The sequence below is a fragment of the Betta splendens genome, chromosome 12 (assembly GCF_900634795.4).
Source record: "Betta splendens chromosome 12, fBetSpl5.4, whole genome shotgun sequence".
NCBI lineage: Eukaryota > Metazoa > Chordata > Actinopteri > Anabantiformes > Osphronemidae > Betta > Betta splendens.
In genome coordinates, this window is record NC_040892.2 from 2,687,074 (window position 1) to 2,708,803 (window position 21,730).

At 48.5% G+C, this 21,730-nt stretch overlaps 2 protein-coding genes across 4 annotated transcripts in view; one reads left to right on the forward strand and one right to left on the reverse strand.

The window, feature by feature from the left end:
- The first annotated feature begins 369 nt into the window (after positions 1 to 369).
- dusp4 (dual specificity phosphatase 4) lies at positions 370 to 7,452 on the forward strand. The gene is made up of 4 exons (XM_029169676.3): positions 370 to 1,005; positions 2,356 to 2,483; positions 3,383 to 3,602; positions 5,142 to 7,452. The coding sequence occupies exons 1-4, from the start codon at positions 636 to 638 to the stop codon at positions 5,531 to 5,533; spliced, it is 1,110 nt and encodes a 369-aa protein (XP_029025509.1). The 5' UTR covers positions 370 to 635; the 3' UTR covers positions 5,534 to 7,452.
- Positions 7,453 to 8,951: 1,499 nt separating this feature from the next.
- tnksa (tankyrase, TRF1-interacting ankyrin-related ADP-ribose polymerase a) overlaps positions 8,952 to 21,730 on the reverse strand; it is a 46,253-nt gene continuing 33,474 nt past the window's right edge. For all 3 annotated transcript variants that reach the window (XM_029168149.3, XM_029168148.3, XM_029168150.3), the window contains 15 exons: positions 20,511 to 20,656; positions 20,250 to 20,415; positions 17,418 to 17,637; positions 16,466 to 16,575; positions 15,786 to 15,974; positions 15,596 to 15,676; positions 15,313 to 15,499; positions 15,142 to 15,221; positions 13,812 to 13,932; positions 13,605 to 13,702; positions 12,933 to 13,007; positions 12,662 to 12,767; positions 11,853 to 12,039; positions 11,270 to 11,426; positions 8,952 to 11,191 (listed from right to left, as the gene is read on the reverse strand). In XM_029168149.3, coding sequence (XP_029023982.1) covers positions 11,105 to 11,191; positions 11,270 to 11,426; positions 11,853 to 12,039; positions 12,662 to 12,767; positions 12,933 to 13,007; positions 13,605 to 13,702; positions 13,812 to 13,932; positions 15,142 to 15,221; positions 15,313 to 15,499; positions 15,596 to 15,676; positions 15,786 to 15,974; positions 16,466 to 16,575; positions 17,418 to 17,637; positions 20,250 to 20,415; positions 20,511 to 20,656 — 2,010 coding nt within the window. In that variant the 3' untranslated portion in view covers positions 8,952 to 11,104. The remainder of the gene's footprint in view (positions 11,192 to 11,269; positions 11,427 to 11,852; positions 12,040 to 12,661; positions 12,768 to 12,932; positions 13,008 to 13,604; positions 13,703 to 13,811; positions 13,933 to 15,141; positions 15,222 to 15,312; positions 15,500 to 15,595; positions 15,677 to 15,785; positions 15,975 to 16,465; positions 16,576 to 17,417; positions 17,638 to 20,249; positions 20,416 to 20,510; positions 20,657 to 21,730) is intronic.

A 21,730-nucleotide genomic window follows, 5' to 3' on the forward strand; every position in this document is an offset into this window, starting at 1 on the left:
TTATCACTAACATCTGTTATATTCCTGCTTTTGCATTTAGCAGAAATGGAGCCGTATTTTTGTGTCTTATGTTCATTTATTTTTAAACAAAAAAGCCTAAACAATACAATTTATGTAAACAAATGTAACTAAAAGGTTTCATAGGTAACACTTAGCTGCACAACTAAAACAAAGGTCAGAAGCTTAATTGGGTCAAATTCAGTTTAGCTAATAATAATAATAATTCAGATCTGAGCCAAACTCCCCTGAACACATCACGGACTCGGACCTCCTTCCCCATCGCCGCTCGTTTCATTGATGTCTGTCCGTCTTTTTTATGAATGAACGGCAGAGGAGGAACGAGGAGGGGGAGCTGCGCTCGGCGCGATAGGCTGCTGCCGCTTGACGTCACCTCCGCCGTGACGCGACGCACCCATTCATAAAAAAAGGAAAAAAACAGAAACAATGCTGCCGAGAAGCGCTCAGAGTAACGCGGAGAACGGAGGAGCAGACAGCGCGTAAAGACGAGCGCCTGCAATGGACAGCTAGAGGAGCGGCGCCGAGCGAATCCGCGCGCCTTCTCCGGGTTTGGAGGAGACCGACAGAGGACACACCCGCCACCGAGAGCCCCACGCGCAGCCGAGACGCGACGTGCGATGGAGGAGCTGCGCGAAATGGACTGCTCGGTGCTCAAGCGGCTCCTGAAGGACGACGGCGCCAAGTGCCTGCTGCTGGACTGCCGCTCGTTCCTCGCCTTCAGCGCGGGCCACATCCGCGGCGCCGTCAACGCCCGCTGCAACACCATCGTGCGCCGCAGGGCCAAGGGCTCCGTGCTGAGGCTGGAGCAGGTCCTGGCCGGCGACGACGAGGCGCGAGGCCGCCTGCGCTCCGGCATGTACTCCGCCGTGGTGCTGTACGACGAGCGGACGCCGGACTCGGACGCCGTGAAGGAGGACAGCACCGTGACCGTGGTGCTGAACGCGCTGTGCCGCGACTGCTCCAGCGCCAACGTGTTTCTGCTGAAAGGTGAGGACGCGCAGCGCGGAACGGATGGAACACGAGTAGGAGCGCAACGTATTAGTGGTGACAGGAACATTTTACTGGTCCCAATGATTTCATAATTTACATTTCACTAAATTTCTGTTCATTATATAAATAAAAAATATATCTTCAGCGAGAATTCCTAATAAAATAGTATTAATTCTAAATTATTCTAGGCTTTAAAAAATAGGCAGATTATATTATAACTACAAATACAAATTTTAACACCAGCCACCCCTGTTTTATTTTACATTTTATTTCGTCCACAAAGAAAGCGAGGCTTGTTTCCAGCTCCTCGGCATCAGAATATCCCGCTGACTGGGCTCGCCATCGTTACGCAATAGTGCCTATAAGTGTAACATGTCGGTTTTTGTTTCTTTACCCGCTCTCACTCAGTCACTCGCAGCTGCGCTCATTCACACGCAGACCGACGGCTGTCAGCTGAGGGAATGAGGTAATGCTGGTGCGTAAAGCGACATCAAACTGGGGAAAGAGCCCGCTTTGTGTAAATCACTGGCGGCCAAGAGCTGAATCTGAAATCAACACTGATTTACCCACCGGGCTAAATTTAGCCCGCAGGAAATCCGAAAACCCGAGCGGCTGCGGGATGTGGCGCATTCTTATTTTTTGTGGGGAAGGGGGGGCTCCTAATGACGCAGGAGCCTTAAAGCACAGGGCTGTATGTGTGCATGAATGTGCGCTGTGAAGACGACGTCCCGCAGCCTTCGCTTAATCTGATTTGATCCCGGCGGTGCCGCCGTGGGCCCAGATGTACGATAAAGCAGAGGGGGTGAAAGTGTTGAGTGGACACAGGCGGAGGTCAGGGGCCGGTGCTGCACACTTGGCTGCTATTCGCCGCCTGAGGAGGAAAATCCTGGTGCAGATTGTGCGATTGTTTGGGCCTAAATATGCATGTGTGCTGTGTTTTGGGTAGAAACTCAAATCGCTTCCTGTTGTGGTCCTGGAGCGTGTGTGCGTGCGTGTGAGCGTCTGAGCGTGTGTGTGAGCGTGTGTGTGCGTGTGCGTGCGTGTGTGTGAGCGTGTGTGTGCGTGTGCGTGCGTGCGTGTGAGCGTGTGTGCGTGCGTGTGAGCGTCTGAGCGTGTGTGTGAGCGTGTGTGTGCGTGTGCGTGTGAGCGTCTGAGCGTGTGTGTGAGCGTGTGTGTGTGTGTGCGTGCGTGCGTGCGTGCGTGCGTGTGAGCGTGTGTGTGTGCGTCTAAGCGTGTGTGTGTGTCTGAGCGTGCGTGTGCGTTTAATCCCACATGTTTTAGCCGATCCGTTCCCCGTTTCTGAAGCGGACGCGTCCCGTTCTGACGCCGTTTCGCTCCTTCCTGCAGGTGGATACGACCGGTTCTTCAGCGAGTACCCGGAGTTCTGCCTGAAGACCAAATCCCTGCCGTCGCTCACCAGCCAGTCCAGCATCGAGTCGTCGTGCTCGTCGTGCGGAACGCCACACCACGACCAGGTACGACGCCTCACTCACGCTTCAGACCAAACACACAGCAGAGTCAGCGTTTCAGTGGGGACTGACGTTGCACATTCCCACTTTTCTTCATCCGGTCTGGGAATTTCTCCCTCGACGGAACCTTCGCCGACCGTCCACATTCTGCTTAAATTCCTACTGCGTCCCGTGACAGCTCAGCGCTGCCTCACCTCGCTGCGACCCGGCCCGTGAGCCGAGCACACGGGTCACGTGAAGGTTTGATTCCTGAGGAAAACAGGGGACAGCGCTCCTCATTGTTCCTCCCGCGCGGTGCCGGGTTTCCACCCGGGGCCTTGTGTTGATGGGGCGGGCGCGTCCTCCCGCCCTCCCCCTCCTCACATTACATCTCATGGCGGCATCGATCACTTCCTGGCGCTGCGTCAGTGCAGAGGTGGTCGGCGGCAGTGACGCCGCAGCAGTCAATAACTCTCACTGCCGGTATAGACCATCAACCGACCGACCCCGGAGCCAGCGAAGGGGAAAATGCATCAGAGAGGCTGCATTAAACAGAGCGGAGGCCCGTCTTTGCATTAACAAGCACGTACGTCCGTTTGTTTACATGATGCTATTCATCTGTGAGACATCTGCGTTTCAGTCCAGACACCCGCTCCTTCCAGTTAAGAGCCGCGAGCAGAAGCGCTCGGCTAAACGGCCCGTGTCAAATGACCGCGCATCAATCACGCACATCGCGAGCTGCTCCCGTCTGATGATAATTGTGGCTAATGTGATTAGCAAAAATATTAAAGCGAGGTCGCGCTCTCTCTGCTCAGCACTGAGGCGTTTAGCTCGAGCGCGGCCGGCGTGAACACGCAGCTGCAGATGTTTGTTCTCCGGTGACCGGTACCAACACAGGGATCTGATGAGGCTCCGGCTCTGTGCAGGGCGGCCCCGTGGAGATTCTCCCCTTCCTGTACCTCGGAAGTGCCCTCCACGCCTCCAAGAAGGAGGTGCTGGACGCCATCGGGATCTCGGCCCTGCTCAACGTGTCGTCCGACTGCCCCAACCACTTCGAGGGAGACTACCAGTACAAATGCATCCCGGTGGAGGACAACCACAAGGAGGACATCAGCAGCTGGTTCCTGGAGGCCATCGAGTTCATAGGTCAGTGCGTTGAATGCGCCTCCTTCAGGCTCAAGGTGGTTCAGGTCACGGCGCTTTTGGCTCATGTGAGGAGTTTGTTTCGGTTTCTGCTAAAAGTCAAGACAGGACTGATTTATTTAATTGAGAACAGGTGTAAAATATTATTGCCATCATTTATTTTTATCAGTTAATCTGAACCTTTAAATATTTGGCGTCTTTGCTTGGAAACTGCTGCAGAGGTTTTTATTGTCAACATGTTTTGCCTGAACTAAATCTCACCGTCAGTCGCACGTTGTGGACGGGACTGTGTGAATTTGCTACAGACGCAGTTTCGGTCTCGGTGGCTCGTGGCTCCTCGTGCTACTGCTTCTTCTATTATTATCAAGCTGACTGGAAATGTAAAGCCTCAGAACGATTCCTAGAAATTCACTCAAACCAGATTCTGATGGGAATCTGTGGGAAATGATTATTCATAGATTAATCTTATTGATGAACAGCTCTGCATGGCCAAGGTTCCACATTTAGAAAAAAACCTAAATGAATGTAATTTTGCATTTGAATGGTAAAATATTCCAATCGATCACATTCCTGCAGCGTGATTGGAGACGTGTGTTCGCGTGAACGTTACGAGCGAGCGTGCGATTTGCTTCGATTTGTCAAATCCACGCTGCGCAAAGATGTTTTGTGTGTGTGTGTGGTTTCCGCGCTCTGATGTGTGTGTAGGTGCTGGTATGCGTCATAGTTAGCTGCTGTGGGACCGGAGTCTGACTCATCCACTGTTACCGGGTGAACAAACGCTGTGGTGGAGTTACCTGAAAACGCTTTGTTTGTGCGGCAGACGACGAGAAAAATACAAACATGGGACGGGAGATATTAAAACAGCAGAAACTTGGACAATTATCACACATTTATTAACAGGAATAAACCTCCACACATGCTGCATGTGGTCTGAGGGTGTTAAGAAAATGCTGTTTTAATCCAACTACTGCCTCAATCTGGCCACAGTCACCAAGCGACAGCATGTACAGTATCTGAACGCGCTGAGGCAGCGACAGAAATAGGACGGGGAGGAAGTGTGAACGCGGCGGATGACTCAAAGTTTTGCGCGTCTCAGTTAAATGTGGTTTGTTTTTTCGCTCTGAGCTTCGCTGTCGGTTTTGTCTGCGAGGGGGGAGAGGAAATGAGAAGCGCCGGAGGCACGGCGTCTGTCGGGTTCAAGATACGGAGCCGTAGCAAATGTTCGGGCCTGGTTCCTCCTTTCTTCTTTGCAATTCATGTTATAGTTTCCTGCTCCCCAGTCATATAGAAACATACAGCATGTGTAAAAACCCTATATTTGTGTAAAAATTCTAAAAGGAGCATTTGCAGAGTTTAGTGGAATCTAATAGGTTTTTCAGATAAATTCTGATTGAAGGAAGAAAAATGCGCAAAAACACAAATAAGTGTGATTCTGCCAGAGGCTCGTTGAATTAAAATCCTAAAATCCAGTAGTTGTTTGAATATTTCACCCAAAAACGCAGATTCAACTTGCCCCGTTGACCTTTGACCTCTCCCCTCCAGACTCGGTTCGGGACTCCAGCGGCAGAGTGCTGGTCCACTGCCAGGCCGGCATCTCGCGCTCGGCCACCATCTGCCTGGCCTACCTGATGAAGCGCAAGCGCGTGCGCCTGGACGAGGCCTTCGAGTTCGTGCGCCGCCGCCGCAGCATCATCTCGCCCAACTTCAGCTTCATGGGGCAGCTGCTGCAGTTCGAGTCGCAGCTGCTCGCCACCTCCTGCGCCGCCGAGGCCGCCGCCACCGCCAGCCCGCTGCTGGGCCCCAAGACGGCGGCGGCGGCGGCGGCCTCGGCGGCGGCCACGCCCACCTCGCCGTTCATCTTCAACTTCCCCGTGGCGGTGGTGAACCCGGCCTACCTACACCACAGCCCGCTCACCACCTCGCCGGGCTGCTGATGCAGCGCCGGCGCCGGCGGGAAGCGCCACGGTGCCTGAGTGGGGACGGACACAAACAGAACTGGTTTCCTTCCACGGCAACGCCTGGACCGGCGTTGGCTGAAGACACACTCGCTTCCATGGAGAGAGACAACAACAAGAAGAACACGCACAGGGCGACACACAGCACTGACACAGAGAGGCCGGACAGCAGCAACACACACACGCGCACACACACACGCACACACACACGCACGCACACACACACGCACACACACACGCACACACACACACACACACACACGCACACACACACACACGATTACCAACTGAATAAGCGCAGTATGAAGACAGGGTTCGTTGCTATGGAGACAACAGGTCTTTAGGAGAGGAGATGGACACAGGAAGGAAGCAGGAATTTTAAGCACCCGCTCTCTCCCCTCCTGTCGCCGGACAAAAGCGACGGACGGAAAAACGAGGGGAGGCGACGGTGATAGAAAGCAGGAGCCTCTTCAGTGACAGGTGCTGTGCCAGCGATCCGACCGGAGCTTCCTGTCTTTCATGCATCCTCTTCCTCTCCTCCCTCGGCCTCCCCCCTCGTCTCCTTTCATCCCTTTATGTGGTCCTTCCTTCCCTCCTCACCTCCTCTGCTCGTCTCTGTCTCTCGTCGTCGCCGTCCGCCCCCTTTCCTCTGCTGCTCATCCCTGCCCCGAAGAGGCTCAATAAATGAAGCAAGATGCCAAATAAAACCAGGCCCCTTGTAAATGGACTGGAAAACCCCTTTCGGTCGGCCCCTGGTGCACACTCGAGGAAACCCCTCCTGCTTCATCGCAAGCAAACAGTTCAGGATGAAAGGGCTGAATGATGAAACTGGGAGACGGCGCGTGGTTTCCGTCACATTTTCATGGTCTTTTACTGAATTTTTCACTTTCCACGAAGCCGCACATCTTAGAGCACAGTCGCCCTCGGCGACGTCCACTCATTAGTAATCATCTGTTCACCACCACCAGTGAATGGTCCTTTAAGATGTTTGTGCCTTGTTCATAGTTTCTCCACGGCTTTCGTTAAACCCCAGCGTTCTCTCTGTTCCTTTTATAGGAAGCAGATTTATGAATGGTGACAAAAACCAAACACAACGTCAGAAGAGCAGACGTCTCTCTTCATCTTCCCTCTCACACCTTCACACAGACACAAACACACAATAATGTTCAGTCATGAGTTGGAACTGGGCCTCGGACCGCGGTGACACTGTCCCCGTGTACTTGACATCACAGATACTACAATAATATCACTATAAAGTCTGAAAGAGGAAACCTCCAGTTTGCAACATTCATCCGTTCAGTTTGCGTCTGTACAACAGTCACACAAGACAACGACGTCCATTCATTGGACAATAGCTGAGGACAGCTGTGGCCTGCTATGATGTCACACTCCGGTCTCCATGACATCATAGGTTCACCCTGGTCCTCATGCGCACGCACACGCATACACGCACACACACACACACACACAAAGACAAGACATAAAAATAATCCTTTTTTGAAGATTGTCAACACCTTTCTCTGTAGCACTTTGAAGTGATGCAATACTGTATTTATAGTTTATGATTGATTTGCACATCATGGTGACGCCAGGCTGACTAGACTTTGCATAAAGACATTTTGTTGAGAGCGAGACAGAGAAACGAGACCCAATCAGTGAAAAACGCAATACTTTATACATGTGTGTGTGGTCTATCAGTCTGTCTGCCTCTCTGTTAGTCCACCTGTCTCTCTGTCTGGTCAATGCTGTTTACCCATCATGGCAATATCAATCCTACACTTGGACATTTATATAAGTAGAAAATAAACTTTCCCTGGATTTTATTTGTGGAATGAATGATCTGTGCATTTATTTATTACTGAGGATCCACTGTTGAATAAACAATGTTCTTAATTAAAGTGCACATGTTCGACTCTTTAATGAACGATGACATTTCAAACAGCAGCGGTGTATTTGTATCATACGGAAGAAGAAGATGGTGCAGTAAATCCACGTTTAGCTACTTTAACTCACTAAACACTTGATTCAAGCGTGGATGTGCAGCGCCATCCAGTGGCGAGAATAAAGAACTACACGAGAACAACCGCAGAAGAAAATCCCGCAGTGTGCGATCCACGACGACCACACACATCAGTGATGTAACCATCAGAGAAACATTGATATCAGTCCTTAGTATTTGCCCACATCAATATTTAAACTATTTCAGTCTATTGTAATATTATACACAAAAAACACTGATGGTGATTCTGTATTGCAGTTCCACTAGTTTAACATTACTGTTGCATTTTGTTTTGCTTTCATTAGCTCTAAATCTGTTTACTAACCTTTAAATAAAGCGTTTTTCTGCCGTCTTGGTTCCTGTGGAGCAGGTGAACAGCGCCCCCTGCGGGAAACAGCCGGTAAAGCCAGATGAGAAACTGTGAATAAATAAGTTGGTAAAATGTATCAGGTTTCAATTAAATCCTGAAAATTAGTTACCAAAATACCATAATTAACGAAATAAAGGGATTAAAGTAGATATTTGGACTTTTCTTGTAGGTAAAAATAAATTTCCAGATGCTTCATCTATTTGGTTTTACTCAGCCAGGCTTGACTGCTACAATAAACAATCTCAGCGAAATGATGCGGCCCTTAAAACGTCCACTGAGCCTCAACCAGCCGGGTGAGATGGATTACAAACAAACAAACAAACGTCACCTGGTCTTCATCTCCAGCCGTATTGATGACTCTGCTGTTGTTTAGGGGCCTGATTTACTACACACACACACACACACACACGAGCTTCAGCTGATGAATTGCTCAGTGTTTGTCTCTGTCCTTGGATTGGCCACAATATATAATGATCGCAATCTCACCATTATTTATTTGCTTGTAAAAAAAAAAGAAAAAAAATCTATTGAGCAGCATAAAAAAGAAGATGCATTGGTCTTTAACAGCAGCTGCAGTGCCTCCTTAATCTTACACTAAATAAATACCCCTCCTCCGCTGAAAAGAAGCTCTTCTGAAGTTCTGCACAGGTTTATTTACTATAGAGTAATAATATAGGTGAAAAACACACAATTAAACTACAAGTTTTTTGATAAGTTCTTTTATTAGGGATCTTTTTTGTGAAGGAACGTGAAGAGTTTGGGACCCACATGTTGGTCGGCAGCTCTCGACAACCGTCTGTACAACACATCATGCGTCATCGCTCCAGGGAGGACGCACGTGTGTCACTTTGATCAGTAGCGTTGGGTAGAAGGCCGACCAGGAGATGACACATGAATCCTTAACTCGCCTATTTACACCGAGATGTCTGACTGTCAAACAGACCAGCTGGAACACAATTCAAAGAGTCATCACATTAAAAAATGTCTTTGAGAGTCTTTCAAGATAAAATAAAAATAACGTCAAAATGGTCCATAAACGCCTCATGAAAAGGCCCATCTGGAGTTAGTTTATTTACAAACAAAGCCCACAGCTTTCTGCTAATAGCTCATAGAGTGAGGTCAACAACATAAACTCCATCTGCTCCGGTCGTGGAGAGTAACAGCACTGAAAGAGAGAGAACCTTGAAGCCTTGGATGTAGGGCACAGATTGACCGTGATGATGCAATGACAAGGGACCGTATGCTGGTCTTAAATTCATAAATATTGAATAAATCCACCTGCTGGTGTTAATGTTGCTGAGGTCAGGGGTCAAAATGGGCACGCAATGTTAACGCCACCTGGTGGATACGGTGGGAACTTCCACTACTAGTAGTCATTTTTTAATTCGCAGCCTTGGGATTAAACATGATAACATTTACAATAAAAAGCCGATGGAAAGAATTCACAGCCTGAAAGCGGTTGGACAGAGGGGCTCAGACCAACGTCATCTTCACAAAAAGAAAGTGCAAATCAGCTGAAACGAGCTGAGACGAGCAAACATACACCAGCTGTCCCCCCTTTGATGCTATTTGGTTCACGTCAACCCCAACATATTAAGTTTACCAGCAAATTCAAGGCAATATTTTTTTTAAAAAACTTCTAAGGCCATTTATTTCCCATTCCCCACAGCTGCAGGGATTTATAAGAGCTTTACATCACATGACCGTGTCTGCATTAAGGATGTGGAAGCTGTAGGTGGTCCTGTGTGATGTACAGTGCTAATTAGGAAACATAAATAAAAAACAGCAACAGAAAACCATGGTCAGTTCAGGCTCAGGTGTGGAGAATAGTGACACAATAAATCTATACAGATGTGATAGCTGGTTCACAGTTTATGTACAACACACTGCCCTCAGTCAACCTGTAGCTTTCCTGCGATACAAATAAATTTATAGCTGGTGACTCGGCTCACTTTGACATCTGCTTGATGTTTAAGGAGTGTAAACGGAACAAAAATGAACCTCTACCAGCACATACGCCTCAACCCTCTGTTTAAACGCTAGGGGGCGCCCACGAGCACAGGGTAGAGCAGAGAGGGACAGGGAGGCAGCAGCGTGTGTACATGTACTCAACACAAACATCAGTCCATGCCAGAGACAAGGCATGAGGATGAGTGACACACCGGTGAAGCAGCAGAGGGTGTGAAGCCGAAGCTGCGTTAAAAAAAGCAGGATGAATCGCAGAACGTGTCCCGCAGTGATTGTGAGTGAGTCCAGCGTGTGCACAAACTGGCCTGTAGTGTTTGCATGTAAATATAAGCGTGTGACACTCTGGTCCCGTGCGCTCGGACGCTGGGTTAAAACTAACAGCAACCACCACGTGTAAATACTCAGATCCTCCACAGTGACACAAAGTTTTCTCGTACATGTGTTGAATGTGTTGGTGAATATTAAAAATAATTATCATTAAACACAAATTGAGGCTCAGGTAGCAGTGTGTTCAGCTCGTCTACATTCAGATGCTGTGGTTGCTGTCGGCAACCCCTGCGAACAGTTCCGGAGTTGTAGCGTGTAAATGTGTGTGTATCTGCAGAGTTAGAGCAAAAAAAAGGAGGAGGAAGATGGTGTGGTGTGTGGAACGTCTGCAGTGCAACAGTGGATTATGGTCCCCTGTTTGTTTTCTGCGTACGTACTTCTGGGTGTTTGTCCACAATAATCTCTTTCACATCTCGCTGCCCAGGCGTCACTCTTTCCTCTCTGTTTACAGCACAAGTGTGGCGGGTAAACAGAGAGCTGTTGAAATGTAACAGGCTCCAAGCAACACCTTTAAAAAGTGGGGGTCGAACGCATGTTCAGTGCAAAGGCGCAAACACTCAGACCCTTCAGTCCGACTGATGTGTTAAAAACCCTTTGTAGAAAAACTGCTTCGTGCCAGAAAGTCAACCCTGTCCCAGAATCTGCGTCTCCTTTGGACAGAACACGCATCAGACCCCACAGCTCAAAGGACGCCTCTGCTCCGCTTAGACGTGACCTCGTCTGTCTGGAGCACCGTCGGACTCCTGCCCGCTCACTGTACCACGAGTACAGCTCTGGAGCTTTCACACTGGGTCTGACGTCTGAAAGGCCTTTGAGCTCAGCTCTGCTTCACAGAGTTCTAGTCCGCCGCGTTCCAGCCTTTTCCCGCTCCGCCAGTGAACGCGCTCTAAGACTTCTGCTCGGCCGTGGCTGCAGGCGTGGCCGGGCTCTCCGGCTTCACAATCTGGTAGGTGATCAGGTACTCTGGGTACGCCTGCGAGACAGAGAGGCAGATTAAACGAGCGCAGGGAGGCGGTACCGCACACCGACGTGACGCCGGCGCTGGACCCACCTGCTCCCCTCTGTAGATCACGTACTCCGCGTACGCCAGCCCGTTGACGCTGGGCCGCCCTATGACCGAGTGGTGTCCGGGGGGGGCGTGGGCCATCTTCATGGCGCTGAACTGAAGAAAGGACTTCCCCAGCGTCACTCTGCAGAACAGCATCTGCCTGCAAACGCAAGGGAACACAGACTCCAACTACTTCAAAATTACTCTTTAAATGTCAGTTATTGATTAACACTGCTCTGATTACAGCTTTATGTAGTCAGGAAGTTGATTGAATTCAAAGGCTTAAATTAAAGCTTTAATTGTGCATTTAACTGTTATTAAATAAAACAGTCAGGATCACTGAGGAACACAGCATCTCCTCCTGAACATTGTAATAAACTGTGTACATGTGTCTACACTATATTCTGCCTGGGGTGCACGCTTGTTCCTGTCCTCCTCATCAGTATGCGTGTCATAAGGGCATGGGCATGTTGTTTTTGTTCACGTGCATAATTTACACATCTGGCCGCTGGTGTTGTCATAAACTCAACAGGCAGAAAGCTCCACGTTTACCAGGCGCCCATCTGCAGCCGGCGGTGTCTCGTACCTGTGGCACACGTAGCAGGAGCGGTCTTTGTGTGTGGGACACCCCGTGCCTCCGCCGATGCCGTACACATACTGGTTGCTTTTGGAGGAGTTCTCTGCAAAGTAGATGCCGGCGCCAAACATGCCTCCGATGTAGGCGTGGCGCTCGTCGAAGCCTTTGTGGATGATGGCGTTAATGAAGGGTGAGCCTGCGAGGAAGCAGAGAGGACGTCTACGCCTTCGCTTTAACAAACAGCCCGAAGCGCAGTTCTGAATCCCAGCCCAGATGCAGGTGTTTGAGTAAGTATCATTCGGGAAAACGAATGATCCAAGAGACCTTGAACAGACTGTTTATGTCGGACATCACAGAAACACGACACTACGTTTTCTATGCTTTAGAAACGATGCAGCTGTGGTTCTGAGGGTCGGGTCCACGCTGGGTTTTACAGCAGACACGGAGGATTAATGAGGGTCGCATTCGCACCCAGTCTGCAGAAACGCAAGCGAGTGCAGCCGCGTCGGAGGCATGCAAATGGCTGAACCCTGGAACACAAGCTGCATTTCACTAGGAGGAAGTGACTGAAGCTGTGGGGGAGATGTGATGCTACCAGGCCAGAGGAATTAGAGCTAGTTCTAAGAAATTTTGCCACCAACGTCAAAAAAATCTGAGAAAATGGACAAAACGGCCCATGGTTCCAGACATATACTATACAATAGAGCAGGGTACATATAATGGGCTTGTGGCCTTTGTTGGGGACAGTTGAGCAGAGCTCTGCTTCCTACAGGGAAGCCGACCTGCTGCGCCGGCTTCTCTTATAGAAAACCATTTACCGTGAAAGAGCATGCGCTCGTTGTGGTGGTTGTGGTTCTCGTCTGCGATCTCCTTTTGCCTGTGTGCGTATCTCTCCCGCAGCTTCTTGTTCACCACCTTCTGAATCTGTGGTCAGAAGTACGAAGGGAGAGAGAGAGGGAGAGAGAGAGAGAGAGAGAGAGAAAGTGGTCGTGAGCCGCTCTGAGAATTTAGAATTAAGGTTTAATTGCAAAGGTTCTGAACTGACGAGGTGCAAACGGCTCATCTGTGATCCGGGTTTCGTGAACTCACCTTAATGATGTTGTAGCGGCTGAAGACTCCGCCTGCGTTGCCTCCATCGCGGTGTTCTCGTATAGTGCTCTGCAGCTGAGGAGGAAATAAATACAGAATAATCAAAGATTTCAGCACAAAGGTTTGGCAAGTTAAAGAGTCAAACAAAGGTAAATGGACTGAAATGAGCTGCTTCTACACATCACAAGACGCTGGATGTTAACTGTGACCGACTCAAACGCCGTATTTGAGCTATACACAAAAATATGCATCACAAGAGCCACTTCAGCGAAGTAAAGCAGCAACTCATTCAATCTACCTCAACGATGCCTTTGGGAAATTTAGAAAAAAGCAGCTGCAGAAGTGCAGCATCAGCAGTGATAAAGGGAGAAAGGCTGCATGTGGCAGATTGGTTACTGTGGCGTCTGTGGAGCCACTGCCTTTCACCGCGTTGTTTGACTTTGATCATAAAACTCCTGAGGAGCCGTTAACCTCACAACAGTTCCTGTCAGTCATTTTTAACTTTCTCAAGTAAATAATACAATTTAAATGACCTGCTAAACTTCCCTCCCAATCTGACAGAACTCATTAACTCTAAAATCACTCAGATTCACATCTCCCGTCTCCTTCATTGTCTGCCTCCGCTTACGACCACCCGAACCAGCGTCTGTGCAGTGAAAGCGTGTCACATACTTCCTCCTCCACCGACTGGAACTCTTTGTCATCGGGTGCCAGGTCGATCAGCACGGTGCCCTGACTGGAGCAGTGGAACGTCAGATACGGGTTCGCACCTGCAAATTCACATGTTGACTGTCAGTCACCAGGGACTCAAACACACGTCAGAACCCTGAACATTCCCTGAGATGTTACAAATAGCTGTGCTTTGTGGTGTGTCCTCACCTTGCTGGCCTCCCAGCAGCCTCTCGATGCCCTTGATTAGTTTGTGCCTGTGACCGTAAGCGTTGATGCCGATCTCCTTCAGCTCCTCGTGCCCCATGTCCGCCAGCACGTCCAGGGAAATCTGCTCAGAAGCACAGTCACAGGTTCATGCTCGCTCCTGCTGTCAGAATAAATTTTACACTTAATTTCTACATTCATCAACTATATCAAATTAACAGATTAACAGTATAACTGGAACAAATCATCTAAAGTGTCAGCATTCAATACTAACGACTGCTCTGCTGTAACACAGTGCAGAGACAACACATCTGACAAACGAGAGGCGCCGCATAAAGAGAAGGTCAATGAATGGATGGAAGTAATGAAGCTGCTGATATGCAAATTAATGACGGCGTCGTTTGGCAGTTTGTTCAGGCGGAGCCCAAATGAGATTCATGCTGGAAGCAGAGATAATGCTGCTTTCAAGCGGTAACCTTTCCTCCGCGCTGCCGTTATCGCTGCTACAGGTGTAAGTCATCATCAGCCAGAACAACTCTGCTGGGGATTCACAGAGGCGCCGAGGTGACCTCATCCCTGTGCGCCGCCCTCGTCGCAGCAATCGGCTCATCTAACGCCGAGACGGATCCAGTTTTAACAGTAAAAGGTAAAATGGTCTGTAAGAAAGACGTGAATCCTGCATTTGTCTTCCTCCGGCCGCCTCCTGTATTTGTTTTGTCTGCATCACATCACATCTATTGCTGCGTTTTAATTGTGTTCAAGAGAAAACAACTGCTGTCAGAAAAGCAAAACAGCAAAACAAAACCACAGAGAGAGAAATGAAGACATAAACCTGACATTGGACTGATGTGTATTTCATATGGGTCTTACACCTGTAGCAGCGATAACGGCAGCACGGAGGAAAGGTTACTGCTTACTGTCGCCTCACAGCAAGAAGGTTCTGGGTTCGATTCCCGGAGGCGGCCCTGGTTTCTGTGTGGAGTTTGCATGTTCTCCCCGTGTTTGCGTGGGTTCTCTCCGGGTTCTCCGGGTTCTCCGGCTTCCTCCCAACCGTGCATTAGGTTGATTGGCCGCTCTCCATTGCCCGTAGCTGTGAGTGTGTTGTCTGTCTATGTGTTGCGATGGACTGGCGACCCATCCAGGGTGTGCCCATAGCCAGCTGGGTTAGGCTCCAGCACCCCCAAGACCCCGCATTAACGAATAAGTGGTTTAGAAAATGGATGGATGGATGCGATGCAGAGTATTACTGTAGTTGTAACAACAACTCTTATTGTTTAACCGTGTCCAACGTTCACTTTTGCACTCAGACAAATGAAAACGCCGTGCGTCGTACCTGCTCCCGCTGGAAGATGTCTCGGAGATGTTCCAGCCCTAAACTCTTCAAAAACTGGCTGATGGTCATGTCAAGCAGAGCTGCAGACAAGCAGTGACGTCAGCGGGGTTTTCAGAACACACTCAAAGCGAAACCACGTGGAGGCCTCTGATTTACAGTGTCTGTACGTACTCTCTGCCTCCTTCCGGTCGGAGCCAGACGCTCCGTCTGCAGTCCCAGTGGCGCCGGCCACGCTGATGTCAGCGAGGGGCGTGGCCAGGTTGTCTATGCTGCTGGCGGCAGAGAGGCAGGACGGGGATGGCGAGGGAGAGATGACCACAGCCGCCGGAGCCCCCGCGCTCACTACAGTTCCACTCACCTGGAAGCAGGAAAGTTAGGTTGTTAAATGGAGTTTTAAGCAGGAAACACATAATATGGGGACAGCTTCTAGTGTTTAATGCACGACGACACCTACCACAGTGGCCTGTGGTTTCAAACAGCTTGGCAGGGCATCAGGCGGCATAGCATCAATTAACAAGGCTCTGATGTCATCAGCCTGAAACAGACAAAGACGAGGGGGCTTCACATCTGCTGATGTTATAGGCTTTTAATAGAAACAAGTGAGGGTTTGTCGCCATGAAATGACGGCTGACATCCTTTCGTACCGTCGCTAAATCCAGCGGCGTCTGTCCCTCCTGATTCTTCATAGTGGGATCGGCTCCGTGGGCCAGAAGCAGAGCGCAGAGCTGCGTCCGCCCCTTCTGAGCGGCTTCGTGCAGGGGAGTAAAAGCCCACTTGTCGGTGGCATTGACGCATGTGTTGTACTTGATGAGGAGGGCAGCGATATCCACGTGCTGCACAGAGGGAGGAAGACAGAGGTGAGGATGAGGAGGAGGGAGAAGGTGTTGGATGACAGACCAGAGAAAGCCTGGAATCATTGGCCAGAAGTCTAGAGAATGAAAATCCAGACGTTTAAATCTCTGCAACAGAATTTCTGTGAATTATTGACACCACCGTGATTCTTGTTCTCCCTCTGGTTCTTTAAGCCTTTTTTCCCTGTTCTTTTACGTCATTTTATGTTGTTTGCAACTCGTGTTGCTCTTAACATCAAACACAGCTTGTGTATGTGGAACAGTGGTGGGAGGGGGCTCAGCGTGTGTGTGAACACAGAGGTCATCAAAGATTCATTCAAACATGTGTTTCATGACTCTTTCAGGAGCAGAATTCTGCCTGAGTTCATGCAATGTCTGACCTGAGGAAAAATAACAATAATAATAATAAAAAAATAATAGAGGGACTAAAAGTCAGTGTCCTCTCACTCCGCTGCCTTAAGTGCGTGTCTTACCCCGTAGGAGGCAGCATTGTGTAGAGGTATCAGCCCTCCTTTGTCTTGTGCATTCACGTCAGCTCCATGTTCCAGAAGATACTCTGCCACCTCCAAGTTGTTATAGCCGGCTGGAGAGCAGCGATGAGGTTGGGTTGTAGGAGAATCCCAGAGAGACAAAAGGAAATCTCTGAGTTTACGACAAGTCAGTCGACACCAAAGCATGCGATCATCTCTCCGTTCTAGTGATTATATCAACACAGAGCGTGTGTGCGTGCGTGTGTATGTGTGTGTGTGTGTGTGTTCGTGCATGTGTCGGAGTGGTCCAATCTTTCAGACTAATTGTGCAGTCCTCTACGTGTTTCTCAGCAGTTTCTTAACTCTAAAGGAGGAGGAGGAAGCTTTGTAGTTAACGGCAACGGTCTGCGACTTAAGATGCAGGTAAAAAACACAAATGCAAATTAGAAAACGACAAAGACCCGAGGAAACGTGGACGCAATCCCAGCAACGGTTCCAACGGAACAACGCTTCTTTTAAGATTACCACAGTTCCTTGAGCCCTAAGCGCGCTGCTGGCGAACGTTTTTATATAAAAAGCAGGAGTTTTGAATTTCTCCACTTTCTGTTGTGGGTTAAGACCTTTGTGTGGTTTTACTTGTGATCTTATCATCACAGCGTCTGTAAACCGTGACAAGGATCTGTGTGTGTGTGTGTGTGTGTGTGTGTGTGTGTGTGTGTGTGTGTGTGTGTGTGTGTCCAGTAGATGCGATGGTAAAAGGTGTCTCTCTCGTTTTCTCGGTGCTCAATATCATCTTGATTACATCTTCTATGTACATATGCAGAGGATTTGCCTTATCTCCATATCAGGATATATATGCATCAAGTTTTGGTGATTCTTTGGATTTGGTGACATCCGTTTTTTTGGCTTATCACGCATTCCCTAAGCTAACCTGGTGTTGTGGTGTCTACGTTACCTGCCAGGTGAAGGGGGGTGGAGTTGCGCCCCTGCGTGTCCCGACAGTTGATGTTGTCAGGACTGCACAGCTTCTGCACTCGGGCCAGGCAGCCTTTCTTTGCAGCGTCCAGCAGCGCAGCGTCTCCTCTCAGCAGGTCCTGGATGTCTGTGTCCCCGTCCTTCACCAGGTCCAGAGGAGTGTTCCCATCGCGGTTCTTCTTTGTGGGGTCTGCTCCATGCTATGGAGAGACTCAAGATTAGGACACTTCCTGCCGTTTCTACTATTTTAGTAAACACGTGCAAACCAATCCAGGAAGGTGTAAAACCAGTCGATACAAAACATCCTAATACAGTTTTCGATCTAAAGCGTCTCAGTGCTCACAACCTGTTATCGTTAGAAACCCAGTGAAGAGATGATGACAAGTGACGAGCCAGAAGAGGATGAAGGTAATTCACCAGAGAGCAGAAAAGAGCGAGAGACGAGCAGAGGTAGAGAAGTGAGGACAGGACATCTAGTGAAGTGGAAAACACCACACACCCTGGAGACTGTGGGGGCTCTCGGCTGTCTCCTAGGTTACAGTTTACTTTGTCATTTCATAGTATGTTTTGAAATCCACTCATTAAAACAGGATGCAGTGGGACCACTCCCCTGGGGATCCACTGCTGGCCTGAAAGTGTCCATTATGTGACTGTGGTCCTAGGTTTCCTCCGCATATCAATGTTGTGCTTTTTTCTGTCCTATTCCTCAGTTTGCATTATATGTTCACTGCTGCTGGAATCACACGCCGACTGTAATTTATTCACTATCTAAAAAAAAGGCACATTTACATATAAATAAATGTCAGTTTCACAAAAGAGTTTCCATAATAAACAAATCACCAGCGCAGAAGCTCCTGTTTCATCAAACTTTATGAGGTTGATTGACAGCTGGTGTCTTACAAGATGACGATACGGCACCGAGACGGATCCAACAAAGATGCAAAGTCACTCAAGTTCACAGGTTTGATGCAAAATAAAGGCACATTACACTGGGACCCGAGGAGTAACTATGTCCTTACACTTCATTTTTAATAATGAGAAAGCCAATCTGCATTTTTTATATCTCGCATCCATTTCAGAAATATCAGAGGAAATGCGGCAGAAGCACAACACAAAGCTGATGACAAACACAAGAGGCAAAAAGAGAAAAACGGAACAGTTGCATCCTGAGGCAACGGCAGATTAACACCAAAGTGTGGGAACATTCTGTTACTTGGATGCTTGTGTGTATCAGTGCAGCAGTGTTTAAAGAGGAAGTGAGGACAGCTACTATTTGCACACAAGACACAGACACAAAATCTCAGAACCATGGATTATCTGCTGTTCCCCTTACCTGCAATTACAACATCTGACCCAAGCGAGTGTGGCCTGGGGGGAATACGTTTATGAACTCTGGGTCTGGATGGATGAACAATTCTAAGTTACATGATCCCCGCGTCTGATGAGCACAGACAGCAGACGCGCACAGAGGACCTGCTCAGAACAACTAACACCGGTCTTTATCCTACAGGTCGTCACCTGCTCCACTTTGCAAATACAGACGTTTGAAATTAAAGGCAGAGGCTCCCCAGAATAGAAGTAAAGCTCTTTGGCATGAGTGGTTTCTTTAAACCACTTGACACAAAGCACTGGGGTACTATTGCTGCATAGTACTGGTAACTATGGTGAGTTGCAACCAAATGTTTTTATTACACATATATATTTTTTGTGAATGTGAAAATGACAAACAATAACAATAATTGGCCACCAAACCTTCCCAGAGCCAGAAGTGGCATCCTCTTATTGCACCCCCTGTTAATTTTGCCTTCCTCAAAGGAACCAGTAAACGCGTTGTCGCTTCCAGCGTCACGCTGCTCCACACAGCACTCGCCGCATCCACGTCTGGACCGACTCACAATCCCGCGCACGGAGAACCTCGTCCGCTCCCACGGCTTCCCAGAGCAGAGCAGCGACATTCCTCAACACCTGCCGCTCCCCTCACACAGCCGTCGACCCTGCAGCTCCACTGCACCAACAGGGCAGCGTCACATTTCATTCTGTCACCACCGGCGCTGCTCGGCTGCAGACACCCTTGAGGTGATTGCCACTGAACTGTTGGGTGCAGTGCTTTTTCTTTGGCTACTTTCTAAATCTCACAATAGAGTCCTGATTGCAGCAGCTCCCTTTGTCATGCGCTACACGGGCCTGAGGTCACATGACAGGGCCTCTCTCCGTGTCGTTCACCTACCTGACCTTCCCTGTAGATGTGTTTATATAAGTTTTATTGTCCTGTTGTTTTTGCCTGAATGAATACTGCAAAGATGAAGCAACAACAAATTAACTGTTAAAACATCAATTGCAGAATCCCAGCTTTGCCGCTGATGCATGTGTTGTTCGCTGTGTGCGTTCATGTGCGTCCTGTGTGAATTCAACAGTCCTGATCCAATAATAATTTATACGGCTCCATATGGCATCAGCACAGCGGTGATGTAACCTTTTCTGGAGGTGTTTATGATTGGAAGCACTGTGAAACTGCAGCATTTCTCACTTAGGCGCAGAGTTGTGACAATCAGGTATTACACAACAGCTATTTTCAGACGCCGGCTCTGATTGGTCAAAGATTAGAAACGGTGGGTGGAAACCTCATAGAGAGCAAAAAAAAAAAAAAAAATAACCTGGAGGACAGAAGTAAATAAGAGTTGATTCTAATTATGATTCATGCTAAAAAAGTATGCAGTCAAGGCTACAGCCACAATGATCCCCAGACTCTGCTCATGTGTTTTCTGTACAAACACGGTTAGTTACTGTCAGGTGAGAGACACGTGGGTCAAACCTTGAGCAGCAGTTTGCAGATCTCATATTTGCCCTTAGCAGCAGCTTCATGCAGCGGCGTGAACTTCCACAGGTCGGCCACGTTGACCGAGGCTCCGTGTCTGACCAGCAGCTCGGCCACCTCGTAGTGACCGTACGAACAGGCGTTGTGCAGAGGAACCAGGCCGCTGCGAATGGGAAACCATACAGACACAGGGTTGGTTCTCAGAGCTGTTTAAGGAATGCTCTTTATATTTATTGTCCAACAACTCCAGTATCACACCCTTTGTCTTTGGCGTGCACATCAGCCCCGTGGTGCAGCAGGTACTCGACCACCGACACTCTGTTGTAGCCAGCAGCGAAGTGGAGAGGAGTCGAGTGTCGTCCCTCCAGGTCTCTACAATTCACATTCTGAGCTGTGCACAGAGACTGTGGAGAAACAGAGCAGAGACACAGAGGATGGTGAGTGGTCAAACTCAATATCACTTTCCATCAGAATAAATACCTTAATTTAAAAATTAGATTATTTAATTAAGTAAACTTTTCTTCTGATCGAGTGCACTAACATAATTAACTCACTGCGGATGGAAGAGTAATCAGGATGTGAAAAATGAGGCCAGAGAAAAGACTTCAGATAGAAGTACTGTATCATAGTATGTAACGCAGGCTAACACATTAGCACCAGTGTTTACTGAATTGTTATGCATGACATCGTCCTGCGTACACAGTGGTCACACTATAAACTGTGATGTCATCACCTTTACATCACCAACAGTGTGTCTGAGACAGACAAACAGAGTAAAGTACAGGATCACTTCACATGATCCTACAGTGTATCTGTGAAATGAAATGGAGCTAAAAGGGTTACGGGAGCAGCAGTAATAAAACTGAAGTTAATAACTGGAGTTGAGATAAAATATACAAGCGCTGAAACGACACAGACACTTGCTGCCCTGCTGTTCACAGAAAATAACCGAGCAGCCGTTCTGTTTTCTGCTATTTCAAACCCAATTACTACTTTGTTCAGTGCTGAGAGTGGACACGAACAAATGTATTTTACTTACTACAGTACCACTCTCTAGGATCCTGTTTCAGAGGAAACAAAATGAAATATCCTGCTGGTAGACACATTTCTAGATCTAATGGCATCATCCCCGTCCTCAGCAGCCACTGCTGTTTATAAAAGCTAACAGACGGTGGAATATGAACTCAGAATACCATCGGAGTGTTATAAGTTTGGATTAAAGCTTGAGAAAACAAACAAATCTGAAAAACAGTACAAAATAGCAAAGATGTCTGTCAATGAGATGCTTCCTTGCAGCTAATCCTGAGGTGTGAGAAAGTTTTGTTTGCTCGGTATAAGATCAAACGCTTCATCAGTCTGACTGATGAAAAAATGACAAGCCTACAATATAAAGGACCGGCAGAAAGCCGGATCAGAACTCAGAGTCTGTCCTGACCCCCTGCCAGCCTGTCAAAGCGCACCACCTGAGGCGCTGACAG